This window comes from Mobula hypostoma, chromosome 9 (assembly GCF_963921235.1).
Source record: "Mobula hypostoma chromosome 9, sMobHyp1.1, whole genome shotgun sequence".
Taxonomy (NCBI): domain Eukaryota; kingdom Metazoa; phylum Chordata; class Chondrichthyes; order Myliobatiformes; family Myliobatidae; genus Mobula; species Mobula hypostoma.
Genome location: NC_086105.1, coordinates 149,758,321 through 149,782,925, shown reverse-complemented (window position 1 = coordinate 149,782,925; position 24,605 = coordinate 149,758,321). Strand labels below are relative to the sequence as shown.

General features: G+C 47.1%; 1 protein-coding gene across 1 annotated transcript in view; it reads left to right on the top strand.

Moving 5' to 3' along the window:
* The window catches only part of coro7 (coronin 7), a 181,350-nt gene that overhangs the window by 130,804 nt on the left and 25,941 nt on the right, over window positions 1-24,605 (top strand). The window contains exons 14-21 of the mRNA XM_063059455.1: window positions 1,264-1,416; window positions 7,136-7,280; window positions 8,150-8,325; window positions 12,714-12,822; window positions 13,788-13,874; window positions 16,310-16,452; window positions 20,353-20,457; window positions 20,582-20,667. Coding sequence (XP_062915525.1) covers window positions 1,264-1,416; window positions 7,136-7,280; window positions 8,150-8,325; window positions 12,714-12,822; window positions 13,788-13,874; window positions 16,310-16,452; window positions 20,353-20,457; window positions 20,582-20,667 — 1,004 coding nt within the window. The remainder of the gene's footprint in view (window positions 1-1,263; window positions 1,417-7,135; window positions 7,281-8,149; window positions 8,326-12,713; window positions 12,823-13,787; window positions 13,875-16,309; window positions 16,453-20,352; window positions 20,458-20,581; window positions 20,668-24,605) is intronic.

The window sequence follows — 24,605 nt, the reverse complement described above, 5'->3', positions numbered from 1 at the left end:
ACTCACTGTGGTCACTCACTGTGGGTCACTCACTGTGATCACTCACTGTGTCACTCACTGTGGGTCACTCACTGTGATCAGTCACTGTGATCATTTACTGTGGTCACTCACTGGGTCACTCATTGTGATCACTCCCTGGGTCACTCACTGTGGTCACTCACTGTGATCAGTCACTGTGATCATTTACTGTGGTCACTCACTGGGTCACTCACTGTGATCAGTCACTGGGTCACTCATTGTGATCACTCCCTGGGTCACTCACTGTGGTCACTCACTGTGATCACTCACTGGGTCACTCACTGTGGGTCACTCACTGTGATCAGTCACTGTGATCATTTACTGTGGTCACTCACTGGGTCACTCACTGTGATCAGTCACTGGGTCACTCATTGTGATCACTCCCTGGGTCACTCACTGTGATCACTCACTGTGATCAGTCACTGGGTCACTCACTGTGGTCACTCACTATGGTCACTCACTGTGATCACTCACTGTGGTCACTCACTGTGTCACTCACTGTGATCAGTCACTGTGGTCACTCACTGTGTCACTCACTGTGGGTCACTCACTGTGATCACTCACTGTGGGTCACTCACTGTGATCACTCACTGTGGGTCACTCACTGTGATCACTCACTGGGTCACTCACTGTGATCAGTCACTGGGTCACTCACTATGGTCACTCACTATGGTCACTCACTGTGATCAGTCACTGTGATCATTTACTGTGGTCACTCACTGGGTCACTCACTGTGATCAGTCACTGGGTCACTCACTATGGTCACTCACTATGGTCACTCACTGTGATCACTCACTGTGATCACTCACTGGGTCACTCACTGTGATCAGTCACTGGGTCACTCACTGTGGTCACTGTAGTCTGTGAAAGCAGTCATCACTCAGGGCCACGCTGTCACTTCAGGACACGATCCTGCTGCCCCCGACCTCTGGTTGTATCCGGGCCCTGCCTGAGCCTACAGTCTGTGTACCTGGGGCTGCTGATTTGGTGACTCCTGTAGTCAATACTGTAGCATAGCTTAATGCGATTACAGTGAACACTGACTGGGTTTCCTCACACGATACAAAGACGTACGGTTAGGGTTAGTGAGTTGTGGGCCTGCTGTGTTGGTGCCAGAGGTGTGGTGACACGTGTGGACTGCCCTCAGCACATCCTCAAAGCAGACACAAACCACGCATTTCACTGTATGTGTCAATGTACATGGGACAGATAAAGCTAATCTTTTCTTTATGTTTGCTGCCAAAGGTGCCGAGGGTTAGCTTGGAGCCACGCAGACGGAGCAAGGAACGTTTCGTCTCTAGTGCTGTGCCTTCTCCACAGCCGGACACATCAGCCGGGGAACACACTCCCAAGGGAAAGAAGGAAGCGGAGGAAGGGTCCTGGGAAGCAGGAAACACTGTAAGCAGCGTTCCAGTCAGCAAGTCTGAACCCCCAGGCCTTCTCCACAGCCATTCCTCTATCTCCAACGCACTATCCCTCCACCATTCCCGAAATCCTCGATTCCCTGAATACCCCGAAATCTCTCAATCTCTCTTCTGAAAGGATGCAGTTAGGATCAGAATCAGGAACAGCTTCTTCCGTTCCACTGTCAGATTTCTGAACGGTCCATGAAACTACCTCACTATTCTGTTCTCTTTTGGCACTACTTGTGTATTTTTAAAAATTTCTTATTGTAACCTACAGTTTATTTTTTATGTATTGCAAAACATCACATTTCAGTGAATTAGATAGGCTGAGAGGCCTGTTTCTATACTGTGGTGTTCTAGGAGTCTATGATAATAGACCCGATTCTGATTCTGATTCTGATTCTGATTCGGAGGAGGGCGGATGAGGGGAAAAAGTCTGGATGGACAAGGGGGATTACTGATGCAGGTACACGAGGCTCCAAACAAGGACTGTAGCTGAGACTAAAGGCTGATTTATACTTGTGTGTCAACTTGACGCCATAGGTACAGCATCACCGCGAACCCTACGCAGCGCCTACACGGAACCCTACACTGTAGTCTGACGCGCACCTCTCCCAAAATGTAACTACGCGTCGCGGCAACGCAGACTGCAACAACTCTGATTGGTCCGCTTGGTAACATCGCATTTCCTCTTACGCTGCAATAGCTTGCCATTGGGCGACTGAAGGGCAGGGAAGGAACTCTGGCTGCAATGCTTTCCATAAAGCTTTACAGACCTCCAAAATTATGGAGGACACATTTTGCTTTTATGAAAAAGACGCTGGCTTTAAACTTGTTTACCCCGAGAAAGACTACCATGACCATGAAGCCTTGCACGGGCAGGTGTGTGCGCATGCACAACATGCGCGAATTGCAGAACGACGCAGACACACCAACTCACAAGTATAAATGCTCGCAATGCACGTAGGCCACTTGGGTAGGTTACAGCGTTGAGTTGACGCACAAGTATAAATCAGCCTTAAGAAACAAGTTGTGTTCCTGAAGGCCAGGGAGTTGTACAGAGTTCAGTAACAGCTCGTTGCAGCAGCTATGTTGATCAGCAGAGACCATGCCTACAGCCGCTCCCTCACGGTTAAACAATATCTCAGTTCTAATGAACACACATCAAAGTTGCTGGTGAACACAGCAGGCCAGGCAGCATCTCTAGGAAGAGGTGCAGTCGACGTTTCAGGCCGAGACCCTTCGTCAGGACTCAAGGACACTTTGTCCTGACAAAGGGTCTTGGCCTGAATCGTCGACTGCACCTCTTCCTAGAGATGCTGCCTGGCCTGCTGCGTTCACCAGCAACTTTTATGTGTGTTGCTTGAATTTCCAGCATCTGCAGAACTCCTGTTGTTCTCAGTTCTAATTGTCTTCATTCATGGGTTCTGGATGTCACTGGCACTGTCACTTTACTGAGAGGACCGCTAGGAGTCATCGAGCACCACAGCACAGGAACAGGCCCTTCAGCCCATCTAGTCCATGCCAAACTATTATTCTGCCTAGTCCCATCGACTTGTACCTGTACCATAGCCCTCCATGCCCCTCCCATACATGTACTCATCCAAATTTCTCTTAAATGTTGCAATTGAACCTGCATCAAGCACATCTGCTGGCAGCTTGTTCCACATGTACACCCCACTCTGAGTGAAGAAGTTTCCCCTCAGAATCCCCTTAAATATTTCATCTTTTTTCTCTTAACCTACGACCACTAGTACTGAGAGAGCCGTACAAAAGTCCAGCACCGGACAGGCCATTCAGACCACAATCTTGATGCCAATTTATACTAAACATCCTCATCCTGTGTATCATCCATATCCCTCCATACCCTTCATATTCATGTATCTATCAAAAAGCCTCTTCAGCTCCACTAAAGCACCACCCCTGGTAACCTGTTCGTGTTAGAAAAGGGGGTTAAGCGTTTTAGGCATAAGGTTGGAGAAAGCAACCAGCTACGATTCAATGGCAGAACATAATCGATGGGCTGAATGGCCAGGTTCTGCTGTGCATTTTATGTCAATCTATTAAAGGCCTAGATAAGGTGGATGTGGAGACGATGTTTCCTGTAGTGAGGGAGTCTAGGACCGAAGGGCACAGCCTCTGAATTGAGGAATTTAGAACAGAGATGAGGAGGAATTATTTTAGCCAGAAGTAGTGAATCTGTGGAATTCATTGCCACAGGGAGGTGTGAAGGTTAGCTCATTATTTAAAGGGGAGCTTGATAGGTTCTTGATTAGTCAGGGCATCAAAGGTTACGGGGAGAAGGCAAGAAATGGGATTAAGAGGAATAATAAATCAGTCATGATGGAACAGTGGAGCAGGCTCAATGGGCCAAATGGCCTAATTCTGCTCCAATATCTCATGGTCTAAAAATAACTGACGCTTAGGCATGTCATAAGTGGATCACAGAAGTGGTGACCAAAGACTTGCTCGAGGAAGTGGTTTGAAGGACCATCTGAAAGGAAAGAGAGGCTTAGGGAGAAGTGTGTGGGCGGTAGGGAGTGCACAGACGCCAGTGGTGACAAAAAGCCGGGACTGGAGGAGTGCAGAGATCTCAGAGGGTTGTAGGACTGGAGGAGTTCAGAGATCTCAGAGGGTTGTAGGACTGGAGGGGTACAGAGATCTCAGAGGGTTGTAGGACTGGAGGAGTGCAGAGATCTTATAGGGTTGTAGGACTGGAGGAGTGCAGAGATCTCAGAGGGTTGTAGGACTGGAGGGGTACAGAGATCTCAGAGGGTTGTAGGACTGGAGGAGTTCAGAGATCTCAGAGGGTTGTAGGACTGGAGGAGTGCAGAGATCTCAAAGGGTTGTAGGACTGGAGGGGTACAGAGATCTCAGAGGGTTGTAGGACTGGAGGGGTGCGGAGATCTCAGAGGGTTGAAGGACTGGAGGAGTACAGAGATCTCAGAGGGTTGTAGGACTGGAGGGGTGCGGAGATCTCAGAGGGTTGTAGGACTGGAGGAGTACAGAGATCTCAGAGCGTTGTAGGACTGGTGGAGTACAGAGATCTCAGAGGGTTGTAACACTGGAGGAGTGCAGAGATCTCAGGGTTGTAGGACTGGAGGAGTACAGAGATCTCAGAGGGTTGTAGGACTGGAGGAGTGCAGAGATCTCAGAGGGTTGTAGGACTGGAGGAGTTCAGAGATCTCAGAGGGTTGTAGGACTGGAGGAGTGCAGAGATCTCAAAGGGTTGTAGGACTGGAGGGGTACAGAGATCTCAGAGGGTTGTATGACTGGAGGGGTGCGGAGATCTCAGAGGGTTGAAGGACTGGAGGAGTGCAGAGATCTCAAAGGGTTGTAGGACTGGAGGGGTACAGAGATCTCAGAGGGTTGTAGGACTGGAGGGGTGCGGAGATCTCAGAGGGTTGAAGGACTGGAGGAGTACAGAGATCTCAGAGGGTTGTAGGACTGGAGGGGTGCAGAGATCTCAGAGGGTTGTAGGACTGGAGGAGTACAGAGATCTCAGAGGGTTGTAGGACTGGTGGAGTACAGAGATCTCAGAGGGTTGTAACACTGGAGGAGTGCAGAGATCTCAGGGTTGTAGGACTGGAGGAGTACAGAGATCTCAGAGGGTTGTAGGACTGGAGGAGTGCAGAGATCTCAGAGGGTTGTAGGACTGGAGGAGTGCAGAGATCTCAGAGGGTTGTAACACTGGAGGAGTACAGACATCTCAGAGGGTTGTAACACTGGAGGAATGCAGAAATCTCAGAGGGTTGTAGGACTGGAGGGGTGCGGAGATCTCAGAGGGTTGTAGGACTGGAGGAGTACAGAGATCTCAGAGGGTTTTAGGACTGGAAGAGTGCAGAGATCTCAGAGGGTTGTAGGACTGGAGGGGTACAGAGATCTCAGAGGGTTGTAGGATTGGAGGGGTACAGAGATCTCAGAGGGTTGTAGGACTGGAGGAGTGCGGAGATCTCAGAGGGTTGTAACACTGGAGGAGTGCAGAGATCTCAGAGAGTTGTAGGACTGGAGGAGTGCAGAAATCTCAGAGGGTTGTAGGACTGGAGGAGTGCAGAAATCTCAGAGGGTTGTAGGACTGGAGGGGTGCGGAGATCTCAGAGGGTTGTAGGACTGGAGGAGTGCAGAGATCTCAGAGGGTTGTAACACTGGAGGAGTGCAGAAATTTCAGAGAGTTGTAGGACTGGAGGACGTTAAAAGAAAAAGGAGGGCAGATACAGGAACCATTCTAGTGCTGGTCCAAGGTACAGCAGGCAAGGAGACTCAGTAAGAATCGAGAGTCAATTTAATTCACCATTGACATGGATTAGGAATTTGCTGTGGTGTGTTGGCATGACATGCACCAATAAAACAACATTCCACAATTATAGTGTGAATATGGAATAAAATGTGCATTTCTGCTGACCATAAGCAGAATTAGGCCATTTGGCCCATCGAGTCTGCTCTGCCATTCCATCATGAATGATTTGTTATACTGGTCAACCAATTTCTCCTACCTTCTCCCCATAACCTTTGACGCCCTGACTAATCAAGAATTTATGAACCTCCACTTTAAATATACCCAATGACTTGGCATCCACAGACATCTGTGGCAATAAATTCCACAGATTCACCACCCTCTGGCTAAAGGAGTTCTTCCTCATCTCTGTTCTAAAATGGACATCCCTCTATTCTGAGGCTGTGCCCTCTGGTCCTAAACTTTCACCCACTATAGGAAAAATCATCTCCATATCCACTCTATCTAGGCCTTCCAATACACGATAGGTTTTGATGAGATTCCCCCTCATTCTCATTAACCTCCTTGGCTGCCTCCACAATCTCTTCAGCTATCTCTTTCAGAACCCTGGGGTGTACACCATCAGGTCCAGATGACTTATTTACCTAGTCCTTTCAGCTTCCCAAGCACCTTCTGCTTAGTAATAGCAACTACACTCACTTATGCCCCGACACTCTTGAATTTCTAGCACACTGCAAGTGCCTTCACAGTGAAGACTGACATAAAACTTTGCCCTCCATTTCTTTGTCCCCCATTACTACCTCTCCAGCGTTATTTTTCACAGTCTGTTATCCACTCTCATCTCTCATTTATCCTTTATATGTCAGAAAAACTTTTCGCATCCTCTTTTATATTATTGGCTATATTCTTATTTCATCTTTTCTCTCCTCATGGGTTTTTAGTTGCCTTCTGTTGGTTTTAAAAGTTTCTCAATCCTCTAACTTCCCACTAATTTTTGCTATATTATGTGCCCTCTCTTTTGCTTTTATGTTGTCTTTGACTTCCCTTGTCAGCTACATTTGCCCCATCCTCCCTTTAGAATACTTCACCTTTAGGATCCTGTACCTTCTGGATTGCCCTCAGAAACTCCAGCCTTTGTTTTACTGCCGTCATCCCCGCTAGTGTCCCCTTCCAATCAACTTTGGCCAGCTCCTCTCTCACTGCCTGAACTGACAGTTTGCTTTAGTTCTTGTATATTTTGAGAGGATGTTGAACAAACCAGACAGTAATGGCTGATGTGAGGATGCTCTCTGAGATGGCAGTATAGAATTGAACCAGTATGTTCTGAGAAAGTTGGAATTTTACCAACTGCTGCAAGAAATAAATTCTTGCCGAGCATTTTTGTCAATGAAGGAGATATGGTTCTCCCTCGAGGTAATGAGGTATGTTCCTGGCTGTTCCTCTGTGGGTTCTCACCTCTGTCTGGGGTGTGTTCTAGGTTCACAGTGGACAGATGTCTTCGTCAAGTTCCAGTGGCTCGTTGACCTCGCCGTCAGTCACCTCCCTGAGCAGCAGCAGCAGCACCAAGTCCAGTGACCTGGTCGTGACCCCCCTGAGCCAGAAATCTCTGCAAGGCTTACTGGGTGAGTTGAAGAAAGGGCCAAGAAGATATTATCATTGGGATAATCAGCTGAGCGCCTGATGCTTTGTGCTTTGGGACAGAGCAGTACAGTGTCATAGAACACTAAAGCACAGAAACAGTCCCTTTGGCCCATCTAGTCCATGCCAAACTGTTTTCCTGCCTAATCCCATCAACCATACCAGGAAACACACATCAAAGTTGCTGGTGAACGCAGCAGGCCAGGCAGCATCTAGAGGAAGAGGTACAGTCGACGTTTTGGGCCGAGACCCTTCGTCAGGACTAACTGAAGGAAGAGCTAGTAAGGGATTTGAAAGGGGGAGGGGGAGATCCGAAATGATAGGAGAAGACAGGAGGGGGAGGGATAGAGCCGAGAGCTGGACAGGTGATTGGCAAAAGGGATACGAGAGGATCATGGGACAGGAGGCCCAGGGAGAAAGACAAGGGGGAGGGGGGAACCCAGAGGATGGCCAAGGGGTATAGTGAGAGGGACAGAGGGAGAAAAAGGAGAGAGAGAGATAGATAAATAAATAAATAAATAAATAACAGATGGGGTACGAAGGGGAGGTGGGGCATTAACGGAAGTTAGAGAAGTCAATGTTCATGCCATCAGGTTGGAGGCTACCCAGATGGAATATAAGGCGTTGTTCCTCCACATAGCCTTCCTTCCTGTCCATGTACTTGTCTAAACTTCTCTCAAGTGTTGCAATCAAGCCTGCATCCTCCATCATTCCACAATTGCACCACCCTCCTTGTGGTGACTCCTGGCTTTTTGTGAGACTGCAGGGCAGATTCAGGACTGGGTGGGCATTGCAGTCCATTGATATTTGTGTGTTGTGTTGTCATATTCTGAACACAGGTCCCATTTTTCAGGTTCCAGCTCGAAATTCAGACACATACAGGGTACAGTGTCTCATCGGGACACTCACATCACCAACCTGAAAGGATTGAACCTGACTACACCGGGAGAGTCCGATGGCTTCTGTGTGAATCGTGAACGAGCTGCCGTTCCATTGTTGGTCTCAGGAGGACAGATCGCTGTGCTAGAGGTGACCACTTGGTACCAACATCTCTCTCTACCTGCAGAAGCCTCGCTGACACCACGGTGCCAGTCGACGCTACTGGGGCAGCTCTTAGAACAGTGCAGAAACTGGTGTAGGGGGAGCTTTACTCTCTCCAAAAACTGTGCTGTCCCTGTTCTGTGACAGAGAGGGTGTAGAGGAGGTTTACTAGGATGCTGCCTAGATCTGAGAGCATGTCTGTGAGGATAGGTTTAATGAGAGAGGGCTTTTCTCTTTGGAGTAAAGGAGGATGAGAGGTGACTTGGTAGAAGTGTACAAGATGGTAAAAGGCAGAGATTGAGTGGACAGTCCCAGGGTGCGAAATGGCTAATATGAGGGGCATAATTTTAAGGTGATATTGGAGGATACCTATCGGGGGGTGTCAGAGGTAGATTTTTTTTTACATGGAGAGTGGTGGGTGTGTGGTATGCACTGCCAGGGCTGGTTACAGACATTTACGTGACTCTTAGATGGGCACATGGGTGATAGAAAAATGGAGGCTATGTTGGAGGGAAGGGTTAGATTGATCTTAAGTGTAAATTATAAGGTCAGCAATACATTGTGGGCCGAAGGGCCTGTACTGTGCTAACGATGATTGTTCTATGTAAGCTTCAACACCCTTACTAATGAAGAATACAACATGATGGACTGAAGGTCCTGTACTGTGCTGTACTGTTCTATATCCTGTGTTAACTCTGTGTGTAGTTCATGCTGTCCCTGTGCCTGGAGTGTGGGGTAGTTCACTGCAGAGATTTGCTCAGTCTCTGTGCCTGGAGTGTGGGGTAGTTCACTGCAGAGATTTGCTCTGTCCCTGTGCCTGGAGTGTGGGGTAGTTCACTGCAGAGATTTGCTCTGTCCCTGTGCCTGGAGTGTGGGGTAGTTCACTGCAGAGATTTGCTCTGTCCCTGTGCCTGGAGTGTGGGGTAGTTCAGTATAGAGATTTGCTCTGTCCCTGTGCCTGGAGTGTGGGGTTGTTCACTGCAGAGATTTGCTCTGTCCCTGTGTCTGGAGTGTGGGGTAGTTCAGTATAGAGATTTGCTCTGTCCCTGTGTCTGGAGTGTGGGGTAGTTCAGTGCAGAGAGAGATTAGATCTGTCCCTGTGCCTGGAGTGTGGGGTAGTTCAGTATAGAGATTTGCTCTGTCCCTGTGCCTGGAGTGTGGGGTAGTTCACTGCAGAGATTTGCTCTGTCCCTGTGCCTGGAGTGTTGGGTAGTTCACTGCAGAGATTTGCTCTGTCCCTGTGCCTGGAGTGTTGGGTAGTTCACTGCAGAGATTTGCTCTGTCCCTGTGCCTGGAGTGTGGGGTAGTTCAGTATAGAGATTTGCTCTGTCCCTGTGTCTGGAGTGTGGGGTAGTTCACTGCAGAGATTTGCTCTGTCCCTGTGCCTGGAGTGTGGGGTAGTTCACTGCAGAGATTTGCTCTGTCCCTGTGCCTGGAGTGTGGGGTAGTTCACTGCAGAGATTTGCTCTGTCCCTGTGTCTGGAGTGTGGGGTAGTTCACTGCAGAGATTTGCTCTGTCCCTGTGCCTGGAGTGTGGGGTAGTTCACTGCAGAGATTTGCTCACTCCCTGTGCCTGGAGTGTGGGGTAGTTCAGTATAGAGATTTGCTCTGTCCCTGTGTCTGGAGTGTGGGGTAGTTCACTGCAGAGATTTGCTCTGTCCCTGTGCCTGGAGTGTGGGGTAGTTCAGTATAGAGATTTGCTCTGTCCCTGTGTCTGGAGTGTGGGGTAGTTCACTGCAGAGATTTGCTCTGTCCCTGTGCCTGGAGTGTGGGGTAGTTCAGTATAGAGATTTGCTCTGTCCCTGTGCCTGGAGTGTGGGGTAGTTCAGTGCAGAGATTTGCTCTGTCCCTGTGTCTGGAGTGTGGGGTAGTTCACTACAGAGATTTGCTCTGTCCCTGTGCCTGGAGTGTGGGGTAGTTCAGTATAGAGATTTGCTCTGTCCCTGTGCCTGGAGTGTGGGGTAGTTCACTGCAGAGATTTGCTCTGTCCCTGTGCCTGGAGTGTGGGGTAGTTCACTGCAGAGATTTGCTCTGTCCCTGTGTCTGGAGTGTGGGGTAGTTCACTGCAGAGATTTGCTCTGTCCCTGTGCCTGGAGTGTGGGGTAGTTCACTGCAGAGATTTGTTCAGTCCCTGTGCCTGGAGTGTGGGGTAGTTCAGTATAGAGATTTGCTCACTCCCTGTGCCTGGAGTGTGGGGTTGTTCACTGCAGAGATTTGCTCTGTCCCTGTCCCTGGAGTGTGGGGTAGTTCACTGCCGAGATTTGCTCAGTCCCTGTGCCTGGAGTGTGGGGTAGTTCAGTATAGAGATTTGCTCTGTCCCTGTGCCTGGAGTGTGGGGTAGTTCACTGCCGAGATTTGCTCAGTCCCTGTGTCTGGCGTGTGTGGTAGTTCAGTGCAGAGATTTCCTTTGTTTGCTACTTACTATCCATGATGAATCAGATGAAAGTCCTCTGCCCACCATCGAGAAACACATCATATGAACACCGACAACAGGTCATGTGTGAAAGGAGAGTGAGTGACGGGCTTGCAGGAGAAACAAAAAACAGTTAGGAACCAGAAAATGAGCAAAGAATATACAGCACAATAGTAAACAATTTTATGGAAATCAATTAAAAATAAGATTGGAATGGAGTAGGGCTGTGAAGAGATGGCCAGTTAATACCCCAGGTAATGGCAGGACCACAGCAGATTTAATAAATCTTTTTTTGCCTCATTGTTTTCTACAGACGGCTTGGCATGCTATGTTGGCACCGGAATGTGTGACAACACTTGGGGCTGCTCCCAGCACATCCTTGGGTGTGTTTGTTGTTAATACAAACAGCACATTTCACTGTGAGCGATAATCTAAGATGAGCATTTTTAAAATAGAAATTCCAGATGTAATGAAATAACCTGGTCACACTCAGATCGTAGAAATTCCATGGATCTGGAAGACCATCAGACATAGGCGCAGAATTAGGCTATTCAGCCCATCAAGTCTTCTCTGTCACTTATTATGTGATTATTCTAGATGGGCCGAGGGGTTTGTATCTTTGCGGTAAAGCTCTACAACTTGTGATTTGTTATTGTGCTGTATCTCTAAATAAAATTTGAAAATATATATATATATGTACTTTGATGACAAATTTCCCCTGTTCCCTGAGGAAGCAGGACCTGGGAGTAGAGAGTATCTGTTGACACTGAAAGAAGGTGGGTGGTGGTGTTCCACGGCATTGATACTGCGAGCATTCCCATTCACAATCCAGATATTTAGAACTTTGTGGGGGAGCAGTCAGTACTGAGGAGAGCTGCAGTCAATTGCGAACGAATATTAATACATGTGTCGAGCGGGCGGACAGCCCAGATGAAGGATCAAGAAACAATTTTATTCACCGTATACATTGACATGGATTAGGAATTTGCTGTGGTGTGTGGGCACGACCTGCACCAATAAAACAACATTCCACAATTATAAAGTATTAAATAAAAATAAAGGTTGAATTAGAGATTGAAGTATGGAAATGGAATAAAATGTACATCAGTACCAGCATGTAAATGGGGTAATAAAACGTGGTTTCAGTGCAGTGATGGGGGAGTTGACGGAAGGGGGTGGGGGCTAACTAGAATGGTTGATCAGTTTAACCAACTGAGGGAAGAAACGTTTTACATGGCATAAAGATTTTGTTTTAATAGCCCTATAGCACTTTCCAGAACGGAGCTTTTGGAAAAGGCCGTTTGCTAGGTGAGTAGTGTCTGCAATGATTTTTCTTGACCACTTTTTTATCCTGAAAACATACAAGTCCTGCAGTGATGGTAGACTGCAGCCAAGCTACTAGTAGACTGCGGAGAGGTTAAGATAAATATGAGGTTGTCTACTTCAGTGGGAAGAATAGGTCACATTAAGCAGAAGGTGTGAGTGTAGAGGGCAAAGCAATCTCAAAGTACAAATACACCAATCACTACATTTTGTGCCACAGGTTGTGCAAGAGCAAAAAGACAAAATGAAAGCAAGTGCAATAATTTAATTCTATAGGGACAGAATTGAAAAGCAGGGAAGTGATGCACAACTCATGTTGAATATTAAACACCAGAGATTCTGCAGACGCTGGAAATCCAGAGCAACACACACAAAATGCTTTTGGAACTTAGCAGGTCAGGCAGCATCTATGGAGAGGGATAAACAGTCGACATTTCGGGCCAAGACCCTTCATGAAGAAATGTCTCAACCTGAAACATTGACTGTTTATTGCTTTTCATAGATGCTGCCTGACCTGTTGAGTTCCTCAAGCATTTAGTGTGTGCTCCTCCGTGTTGAATGTTGGTTAGACCACCTATCCAGGACTGGCCGCAGTTCCGATCACGACATGATAATGATCAGATCTCCTTGTCTCCTGTAGTTGTCCAAGCCTGGTCGGTTACCGGACTCGACTCTACCCACCATCCAGAACGGTGCAGCTGTTGCAGACCTGTGCTGGGATCCCTTTGATTGTCACCGTCTCGCAGTCGGTACGGACACACTTCCAAGTCAGGGAGAGCCTCCGCATTCTGGGAAGGCTTTTATTGAGGAGGCAGTATTGTAAAATGTGGCGGTGAAACAGGATATGAAACGCTGGTACAAGAGACACAAAGTTAGCTCCCAGGCATAACGGGTAATGAGGAATGCTGGTGAATTGGCAGTCTTTATTGTAATGGGTGCGGAATATAAAAGACCAAAGGTAGAGGTCCAAAGGAGTCACAGGGCCCAGATTTCCAGGGTCAGTGATCAGAGGTTTGTGCAAGTCCAGGAGTTGAGGCCTAGAGGTCAAACCCATGATCGTCTGAGAAAGGATGTGTTAGTCCAGAGGAGGTTCACAAGAATGCTCCCAGGAATGAAGGGTTAACATATGTGGAGCATTTGATGGCTCTGGGCCTGTACTTACTGGAGTTTAGAAGAATGGGGTGTGGGAGGGTGGGGAAATCTCATTAAAACCTACCAAATATTGAAAGGCCTGGATAAAGTGGATATGGAGAGGATGTTTCCTATAGTGGGGGAGTCTGGGACCGGAGAGCACAGCCTTCGGATAGAGGGATGTCCCTTTTGAACAGAGGAGAGGAGGGAATTCTGGTGAGCCTGTGGAATTCATTGCCATAGACAGCTGTGGAGGCTTCCTTCAGTTAGTCCTGATGAAGGGTCTCGGCCTGAAACGTCGACTGCACCTCTTCCTAGAGATGCTGCCTGGCCTGCTGCGTTCACCAGCAATTTTTATGTGTGTAGCTGTGGAGGCTAAGTCATTGGGGTATTTTTAAAGCAGATGTTGATATTCTTGATGAGCAAAAGCTTCAAAGGTTTCGGGAGAATAGGCTTGAGAGGGGATAATAAATCAGCCATGATGGAATGGCAGAGCAGACTCAATGGGCTGAATGGCCTTATTCTGTTCCTGTGTCTTATGAATGTACCTGACATCTTGGAATGTTTGACTGTTTGGTTGCAGCTGGTGAAGATGCAAAGATCCGAATCTGGAGTGTTCCAACGGGAGGGCTGACAGAAGTCCTCTCCAACCCTGAAACAGTCCTCCATGGTGAGTGAGCACTGAACGACAGGGATCAACCGTCTCCCCGAGTTTGTTTTACTAAACGCAGGGAACAGATTTTGCGATGTTGAGCCTAAAGAAGGGGAGATAAAGACCATTAGTGTTGGATGTCTAAGAAAGGTTTGGGCAAAAATGTAAAATGGTCTGAGTGAGACAATAATTCAGTCATTTTGACTGTCTGACTGTTAAAGGTAATGAAAACTGATGGCATGATGTGTGTGGAAATTTCCCCACTGTTTCCTGGAAGCCACAGAGCCGTTGTAATTGTAGGTTGGGAAGTGCAGACCAATTTACAAGATGTTGAAGGAAAGTTAGAAATAAAAACAGAAGCTGCTATAAACACTGTGGAGATAGACATAGTGTTAACCTTTCAGATGATGTGAAACATTTTCTCTGCTTTGCTACTGGCACTCCCAGACTGCAGGGTGTTTCTAGTATTTTCCACTGTAATTATAATTGAATTTTTTATTTAGAGAAGCAGCACGGTGACAGGCCTTTCCAGGCCAACGTGTCCACGCTGCCCAGTTATACCACGTCACCAATTAACCTGCTAACCTGTGCGTCTTTGGAATGTGGGAGGGAACTGGAGAAGATCCACGTGGTGACGGGGAGAACATACAAACTCCTTACTGACAGCTGCGGCAGCAGGAATTGCTGGCGCTGTAATAGCATTACGCTATCGTGCCGTCCCAATATTTCTAGCATCAGCTTTTCTTTTTGCTTTTCAGTGGGGAGTCTGAACAGTGAAGGACTGATCAACAAAATGACATTAGTTACAGGATGTTGAATACTCTTTGGAAACAAAGAAATGCTGGAAGTTTAAATTAAAAACAGCAAATGTTGGAAGCACTTAGCTCTCTCCACTGTGGAGAGAGAAACCTTTCAAATTTTAGCCCGGAGACTCTCAGAATTGGCAGGAGCAGAGTAACTGGCAAAGAGGGTGAGAGAGGGATAGATAAGCACGAGGAAGTCTTCAGACTGAAACATTAACTCTATTTCTCTTTCCATTCATGCTGCTCGACTTAAATAAACTGATCTATTTTGGATTAATCCCATCCTGAATTCCATTTACAGGAGAACACTGATCACTCAGTCCCTGTATAGAATAGAAAAATTGTTTTAATATTAGCAATGGATGAAAGGGAGACTTGATAGAACAGAGAATAGTACAGCACAGTACAGGCCTGCTGAAATCTCATTAGTTTAACTCATTCCTCCAACATAGTCCTCCATTTTTCCATCACCTGGTCTCCTCTGAGCTGGTGCCTGTGAGATTGGTGGGGAGTGAGGCTGAGCAATGTGTTGTCAGATAAAGGGCCAGGAATTCAAAGACTTGGTTATGGCCTGAAGAGGCAGTTATCAACTGTGCTTCAAGGAGAGGGAAATGGGAGCAAGTGGGAGGATCCTTAGTATTATCCAAGACTCTCTTGGGTCAGCATGGTAGTATAGCGGTTAGCACAACCCTCTACAATACTGTATCAGCAACTGGCTTCATTACACAGTATGTAAGGAGTTTTGATGTTCTCCCCATAACCGCATGGGTTTTCCCTGGGTTCTCGGGTTTCCTCTCACAGTCCAAAGACGTACTGTTTGGTAGGTAAATTGTCCCGTGATTAGGTTAGGGTTAAAACAGGGGCTGCTGGGCAGTGCAGCTCGAAAGGTCAGAAGGGCCCATTCTGAACTGTAAATAAATAAAAACAAATATGTTGTGAAATGTGTTGTTTTGCAGCAGCAGTACAGTGTAATACATTAAAAATTACCTTAAGTAACAATAAGAAATGTAGAAAAATAAGTAAGTTCTAAGTTCAAAGTAAAATTTATTATCAGAGTACATACAAGTCACACTGGGATTCTTTTTCCTGCAGACGTATTCAGCAAATCTATAGAACAGTGACTGTAAACAGGATCAATGAATAACAAACTCTGCAAATGCAGATATAAGTAAATAGCAATAAACAACGAGAGCATGAAATCACAAGATAAAGAGTCCTCAAAGTGAGAACACCAGGAGTAGAATTAATGCAGTTATTCTCTTTTGTTCAAAAGCCTGATGGTTGAGGGATACTGCATTAAGAGAGCAAATCCGTGAGGTAGTGTTCATTGTCCATTCAGAAATCCAGAGGTGGAGGGGAAGAAGCTGTTCCTAAACATTGAGCGTAGGTCTTCAGGCTTCTGTACCTCTTCCCTGATGGTAGGAATGAGAAGAGGACATGTCCTGGGTGATGAGGGTCCTTAATGATGAATGACGTCTTCTTGAGGCACTGCTGTTGAAGATGTCTTTGATGATGGTTGTGTTCCTCATGGAACTGGCTGAGTTCACAGTCCTCTGCAGCTTTTCCCCAGTCACATTGCTACAGTTTAGGGGAGTGCTTTGAGAGCTCAGTGTTACAAAGCCAGATGTAGACTGTTTGTTTTCCTTGCAGGTCACACTGAGAAAATCTACTCCATCAGATTTCACCCACTGGCATCCAATATCTTGGCTTCATCTTCATACGACATGACTGTGAAAATCTGGAACCTCAGCTCAGGGAAAGAAGAGATTGTACTGAGGGGACACACAGACCAGGTACAGTAAACCTCTGATCAGCCCGAACCCTGCTGACTTCAGTGGCATTTGACCAGGAGACTGTACTGGATGTTACTCCTGTTAAGATACAAATACTTGAACATGGTCTCAGCCCGAAACATCAGCTGTTTATTCCTTTCCTTAGATGCTGTCTGACTTGTTGAGTTCCTCCAGCATTTTGTGTTTGTTGCTGTAGATTTGCAGAATCTCTTGTGTTTACACTTCTGCCATGGTGTGTGCTGACAGAGAACTGAAACTAGCTGTGGAGGAACAACAGGCTTCCATGTAGAAACAGAAACAAGAGTTTATTCATCGGAATTCCAACAGAACATCAGTGGCTTCACCGAGCAACACTACAAGACGGATCATTCTCAAACTGTAAAGACCCCATGATAAGCGCTAATCGAGAGTCCACCTTAAATAATCACAGTACACAGAAATCCCGTGCCAGTCAAAATAAACTTGACAAGATTAAACGGAAAGCATAAGGGCTCAATGACTCTAGATAACACAACAAGTAAGTACAGGTACACAGGCCGCAGGGCTCATGACACACTTCTACATATGATAGGTAGCAGTATAATAAATTTTCCGTTGAATCCGACAAGTTCAAAGAGAGCAGGCAGTGTACAAGCACTCTGCTATCTGACCCAGGCTGTTACCTTCCCAAAATACCTGACCAGGCTGTTACCTGACCCATATACCTGACCTGACTGTTACCTGACCCATGTACCAGACTTGGCTGTTATCCTCCCCATATACCTGACTTGACTGTTACCTGACCCATGTACCTAACCTGGCTGTTACCCTCCCCATATACCTGACCTGGCTGTTACCCTCCCCATATACCTGACCTGACTGTTACCTGACCCATATACCTGACCTGGCTGTTACCCTCCCCATATACCTGACCTGACTGTTACCTGACCCATGTACCTGACCTGGCTGTTACCCTCCCCATATACCTGACCTGGCTGTTACCCTCCCCATGTACCTGACTTGGCTGTTACCCTCCACATATACCTGATCTGGCTGTTACCTGACCAGGCTGTTACCTACCCATACACCTGACCAGGCTGTTACCTGACCCATGTACCTGACCTGGCTGTTACCCTCCCCATATACCTGACCTGGCTGTTACCTGACCCATGTACCAGACCTGGCTGTTACCTGACCAGGCTGTTACCCTCCCCATATACCTGACCTGGCTGTTACCTGACCCATATACCTGACCAGGCTGTTACCCTCCCCATATACCTGACCCGGCTGTTACCTGACGTGGCTGTTACCCTCCCCATATATCTGACCTGGCTGTTACCCTCTCCATATACCTGACCAGGCTGTTACCCTCCCCATATACCTGACCCGGCTGTTACCTGACGTGGCTGTTACCCTCCCCATATATCTGACCTGGCTGTTACCCTCTCCATATACCTGACCAGGCTGTTACCCTCCCCATATACCTGACCCGGCTGTTACCTGATGTGGCTGTTACCCTCCCCATATATCTGACCTGGCTGTTACCCTCTCCATATACCTGACCCATATACCTGACCAGGCTGTTACCTGACCCATCAAAAGTGTTTCTGTTACTTCCCTTCAACCATTCAGTTCCTGAGCCAATTGGCAAAACCCTCATCACCCCGTTTAGCAACACTATGTAAACTGCAGTAAGACAGTCTTTATTTTGTTCTGATTGTGTTTTCTTGTAGGAACTGTGGATAATTTTTAGTTTTAGTTTTTCTTGTGAATGCTGCTTGTCTGATGCTCTGTGCCTGCAGTGCTGCTACAAGTTTTTCACTGCACATGTACACACACGTACTTGTGCATCTGATTTTGACTCAGTGTGCCAAACCCCAAATCCAGTTCCAGATCACGCTCTCCACTCCTGGTTCACATTGCAGTCAAAGACTGAGCCAGACCATCAGGATATGCAGATTATTGGAGGTTTTCGATGAATGTAAGACTATGGGCATGACTATAGACACCTCCTGTTTGCTTTAGCTGTGTAAAGACAAGAGTGATATGGCCTAGTGCAGTGGAGTTTATCAGCCCTCGTTGCTGTCACTAATCAATGTTTCGAACCGACATTCTCCTGTGCTTGCTACTTATTTTTCTTGTACCATTTCACTTAATGGAACATGGAACATTACAGTACAGTACAGGCCCTTTTACCCTACTCTATTATCAATCAAACCCTTCCCTCTCACATAGCCTTCCGTCCATGTGCTTGTCTAAGAGTCTATTAAATGCCCCAAAATTATCTGCCTCTACCACCACCCCTGACAGAACTACCCTCTGTAAGAAACTTACCTCTGATATTCTCCTATGCAACGTTATCACCTGCAGCACCAGGGGTCCCAAGACATTCGCCACTGCTATTCTACCATAAGGAACGCCTGCTGTTTGATCCTGGGCCGCATTTTGGGAAATCTGATCCTCCTCCTTCAATGAAATGCATCATTTGCATTAACAGTCCCAGAGGACTACAGGACAGAACAGACCCTTTGTCCCATCTGGTCCATGCTGAACTGTTATTGTGCCTAATCCCACCGACCTGCGCCTGGACCACAGCCCTCGATACTCCTCCCATCCCTGTACTTCCACAAATTCCTCTTAAATGTTGAAATTGAGCTCACACCCACCACTTCCGCTCGCAGCTCATTCTACATTCTCACCACCTTCTGAGTGAAAAATTTCCCCCTCAGGTTCCCCTTAAATATTTAATATTTAACCTATGACCTCTGGTGGTAGTTTCATCCAACTTCAGTGGAAAAAGCCTGCTTGCATTTACCCTGCCTATGACCCGTTTATAATTTTGTAGACCTCAATGGAATTTCCCCTCATTCTTCTGCATTCCTGGTAATAAAGTCCTAATTTATTCCATCTGTCCCTATTACTCAGGTTCTCAAATCCTGACAACGTCCTTGTACATTGTCTCTGGACCCTTTCAATCTTTTTGATAACCTTCCTGTAGGTAGGTGACCAGAATTGCACCTATGTTGGGAGCAGCCCACAAGCGTTGCCATACATTCCAGTACCAACATAGCCTCCCCACCATCTTCACAGAACACAAGAAGCAACAAAACAACATCAGCAAAACAAGGTCTGGCCCTCCCTCCCATCAATACACACGGACAGACCTCCAACTGCAGGACCGGCCTCCAGTTCAGCCACCAGGCTTCAGCCTCCAATTTTGTTATTGACCCCCGCACTAGCCCAAATTCCAGATGAGCTCCAGGCTTGATTCTTCCTCCTCTCCATTCTCTCACACACTCACCTCTTCCTCTCCCACATCCGTTTGCTATCCTAGCAAGCTGTGTCACAACATGGTACGGAAACTGCACTGTGGCGGACAGGAAGGCTCTGGGCAAATGATGGTCAGGACTGGCCAATGCATTACCACCCTAGCCTACCAGCCATCAAAGACATACAGAATGGTGCTGGAAAAGGGCCACTAATATCATGAAGGATCCCACCCACCCTGCTGCTGGACTGTTTGTCCCACTCCTGTCAGGGAGGAGGCTATGTAGCATCCACACCAGGATGGCCAGACTCAAGAACAGTGACTTCCCCCAAGCAGTGAGGCTGATCAACACCTCCACCCACTAACCCACCCCTCCACACCCCCAACCACCAATACTTTATCATTTCCCGTCAATCACCTTATGTACAGACGTTCCTGTTCCTAACGTCACTTTATGGACATACAATCAATTTATGTATTTAAGTCAGCTTATGTATTTTTAACTAATGTGTTCTTCATTTTGTCATGTTTTTTTGTAATGCATTGGATTTGGAGTAACAATTATTTTGTTCTCCTTTACACTTGTGTACATGAAAAGACATTAAGCAACTTGAATCTTATCTCTGTTTTTACCTTTGTTTATTCTTTCCCAGATCTTCAGCCTGGCATGGAGCCCAGATGGACAGCGTCTGGCAACAGTCAGTAAAGATGGTCAAGTTCGAGTGTACCAGCCTCGGCGGTCGGCCGACCCAATCCAGGTAAGGACCGTACTCGTGCAGCCTGCTGGGCTCTGCTTCAGCCATCTTCTCAGCATCCCCCATGCTGGAGGAGCCGGCCAATGCCTGAACCAGTGCTGATAACATTCCTCTTTGGGTTTTGCAGAAAGGACCAGGTCCTGCGGGCAGTCGAGGGGCACGGATCTTGTGGGTGAGCCATGGGCGTTACCTGCTGGTATCTGGCTTCAACAGGTAAGCGTGAAGTCAGGGTTGGACAACATCAAACATTGTCTGGGAGGAAAGCAAAACCTTGCATGTCTCAACTATGGAAAAAAGTACAGTCGACGTTTTGGGATGAAACCCTTCGGCAGGACTGGTGAAAAAAAGCTGAAGAGTAGATTTGAAAGATAGGGGGAGGTGAGAAAGAAATGCCAGGCAATGGGTGAAACTTGGAGGGGGAGGGATGAAGCAAAGAGTTAGGAAGTTAATTGGTGAAAGAGACAGAGGCCATGGAAGAAAGAAAAAATGGGGAGGGAGAAAGAGCACCAGGGGGTGGCGATGGGAGGACAAGGAGGTAACATGAGAGGGGGACAAGGGGATGGGAAATGGTGAGGGCGGGGGAAGGCAGTACTGGAAGTTTGAGAAATCAGTGTTCGTGCCATCAGGTTGGAGGCTACCCAAATGGAATATAAGGTGTTGTTCCTCCAACCTAAGTGTGGCCTCATCACGACAGTAGAGGAGGCTGTAGATGGACATATCAGAATGGAAAAGTGGAATTAAAATAGGTTGCGACTGGGAGATCCCACTTGTTCTGGCAGATGGAGTGTAAATGTTCAGTGAAGTGGTCTCACAGTCTACGTCGGCTCTCACTGATATATAGAAGGCCATACCGGGAGCACCAGACACAGTATATGACCCCAGCAGACTCACAGGTGAAGTGTAGCCTCATCTGGAAGGACTGTTTGGGGCCCTGAATGGTAATGAGGGAGGTAGTGATGGGGCAGGTGTAGCACTTTTTCCACTTGCAAGGATAAGTGCCAGGAGGGAGATCAGTGGGGAGGGACGAATGGACAAGGGAGTCGCGTAGGGAGCGATCCTGCGGAAAGCAGGTTGGGGGTTGGAAGATGTATTTGGTGGTGGGATCCATTTGGAGGCAGTGGAAGTTTCGGGGAATTATGTGCTGGATGTGGAGGCTGGTGGGGTGGTAGGCGAGGACGAGGAACCCTCTCCCTGGTAGGGTGGCGGGGGGATGGGGTAAGAGCAGACGTGTGTGAAATGGAAGAGGTGTGGTTGAGGGCAGCGTTGATGGTGAAGGAAGGGAAGCTCCTTTCTTTGAAAAAGGTGGACACCTCCTTCGTTCTAGGATGAAAAGCCTCATCCTGAGAGCAGAAGCAGCAGACACGGAGGAATTGAGAGAAGGGGATGGCATTTCTTCAAGTAGTAGGGTGGGACGATCTATAGTCCAGGTAACTGTGAGAGTTCGTTGGTTTATAATGGACATTGGAGGATAAGCTGTCTCCAGAGATAGAGACAGTGAGATCGAGAAAGGGAAAGGAGGTGTTGGAAATGGATCTGGTGAATTTGGGGACGGGGGGAAGTTGGAGGCAAAGTGGATGAAATTGACAAGTTCAGCATGGGTGCAGAAATCAGTACCAATGCAGTCGTCGATGTAGCCTAGGAAAAGTGTGGGACGGTCACCAGTGTGGGCTTGGAACTTAGACAGTTCCACATAGCCGACAAACAGGCAAGCGTAGCTGGGGCCATGCGAGTGCCCATAGCTACCCCTTTTGTTTGAAGGAAGTGGGAGGAGCCAAAGGAGAAATTATTAAGAGTGAGGACAAGTTACGCCAGACGGAGGAGAGTGGTGGTGGAGGGGAACTGGTTGGGTCTGGTGTCCAGAAAGAAACAGAGAGCTTTGAGGGCTTCCTGGTGGGGATGGAGGTGTATAGGGACTGGACATCCACAGTGAAAATAAGGTGATGGGGGCCAGGGAACCTGAAATCTTTGAAAAGATCAAGAGCATGTGAGGTCAAGCAGGATCTCCCAGTGGCCGCCCATTTTAATTCCACTTCCCATTCCCATTCCGATATGTCCATCCATGGCCTCCTCCACTGTCGGGACAAGGCCACACTTAGTAACAACACCTTATATTCTGTTTGGGTAGCCTCCAACCTGATGGCGTGAACATCGATTTCTCAAACTTCCAGTAATGCCTCTACCCCACCGCCACCCCTTCACCATTTCCCATCCCCTTGTCCCTCTCTCACGTGATCTCCTAGCCCGCCCATCACCTCCCTCTGGTGCTCCTTCTCCCCGCCTCTTTTTTCTTTCTTCCATGGCCTTCTGTCTCTTTCACCAATCAACTTCCTAGATCTTTGCTTCATCCCTCCCCCTCCAAGTTTCACCTGTCGCCTGGCGTTTCTCTCTCCCGTTCCCCCACCTTCCAAATCTACTCTTCAGTTTTTTTTCTTCCGTCCTGCAAAAGGGTTTAGGCCCAAAACATCGACTGTAATTTTTTTCCATAGATGCTGCCTGGCCTGCTGAGTTCCTTCAGCATTTTGTGTGTGTTGCTTGGATTTCCAGCACCTGCAAATTTTCTCTTTGTGCATTGCATATCTGTAGTTTGTAGAAAGGGTCAACATCTCTGAAGCCCAAAAATCGATGCCAGTGCCTTTACTTTAATAGGAGTTTGAGAAGATTTGGTAAATCACCAAAGACTCTCACAAATTTCTACAGATGTACTGTGGAGAGCATTCTGACTGGCTGCATCACCGTCTGGTATGGAGGCTGCAGTGCATAGGATCAGAAAATGGTAGAAAAGGTTGTGAACTCGGCCAGCTCCATCATGGGCACTAGCCTAATCAGCGTCAAGGACATCTTCAGAAGGCGATGCTTCAAGAAGATGGCATGCATCATCAAAGATCACGTTCAAAGTAAATTTATTATCGAAGTATGTATATGTCACCCTGAGATTCGTTTTCTTGCAGACTTCTCACAATAGAACAAAGAAATACAATAGAATCAATGAATAACTACAGACGAAGACTGGCAAACAACTAATGTGCAAAAGAAGATAAGCTATGCAAATACAAAAAAAGTGAATAAATAAATGAATAATACTGAGAACAAGAGTTGTAGGGTCCTTGAAAGTGAGCCTATAGGTTGTGGAATCATTAAGGACCACTCCCCCAGGTCCCAGGCCATGCCCACTTCCCATTGCCACCATTGAGGAGGAGGTACGGGAGTGTGAAGACACACACTGAGCATTTCATGAACAGCTTCTTCCTCTCCACCATCTGATTTCTGAACGGACAGTGAACCCATGAACACTACGCCACTGTTTCTCTCCTTTTTGTACATCTTAATTTTTTCTATTTCCTATTATAACATAATCATTAAAAACATTGTACTGTCTACTGTTGCAAAACAAAAGTTCATGACACGCTGTATGTCAGTGATAATAAACCTGATTCTGATTCTGAATCTTCTAACACCTTCAGGATGTCCAAAGCGCTCCCAAGCACATTTTCAACGGTAGTCGGTTATTGTTGTAGGAGAGGTAGATCCCACAGGTAGCAGTTTGGTAACGAGTAGTGAACCTGTCTGGATTATTTACCCAGTCTCTCTTCTGTGTGACTCCACACTCACCAATGTGGCTGTCTGTCAGAGTGCAGCAAGCCACTCCGGCCACTGGGGATAGGCAGTAAATGCTGGCTGCATCAGGACCAACCAGATCATGATAAGTGAACAAAACATATAGTAAGCTGTGGGAACTGAATCCACAGATATAGTCTGAGTCCAGTTTATTGTCATCTGCACAAGTCCACGTGTGCTCAAGTGCAATGAAAAACTTATTTTCAGCAGCATCACAGGCAGAGATCATCAGAGAAGCAGTATTCACAAGAAAAACATAAATTAACTAAGATTATACACAATTTGTACAAGAAAGCACATAACTAGTATAAAAACGAAGTCCATTTTCATGCAAAGTGATTGGAGTGGTCATAGTGTTGTTAAACTATAGTTGTCCTTTGGTTCAAGAACCAAATGGTTGAAGGGCAGTAACTGTTCCTAAGCCTGGTGGTAGGACTTCAGGCTTCTGTACCTCCTGCTCAGTGGTAACTGTGAGAAGCTGGCATTGCCCGGATGGTGGGGATCTTTGGTGGTGGGTGTTGCCTCCTGTGGATACT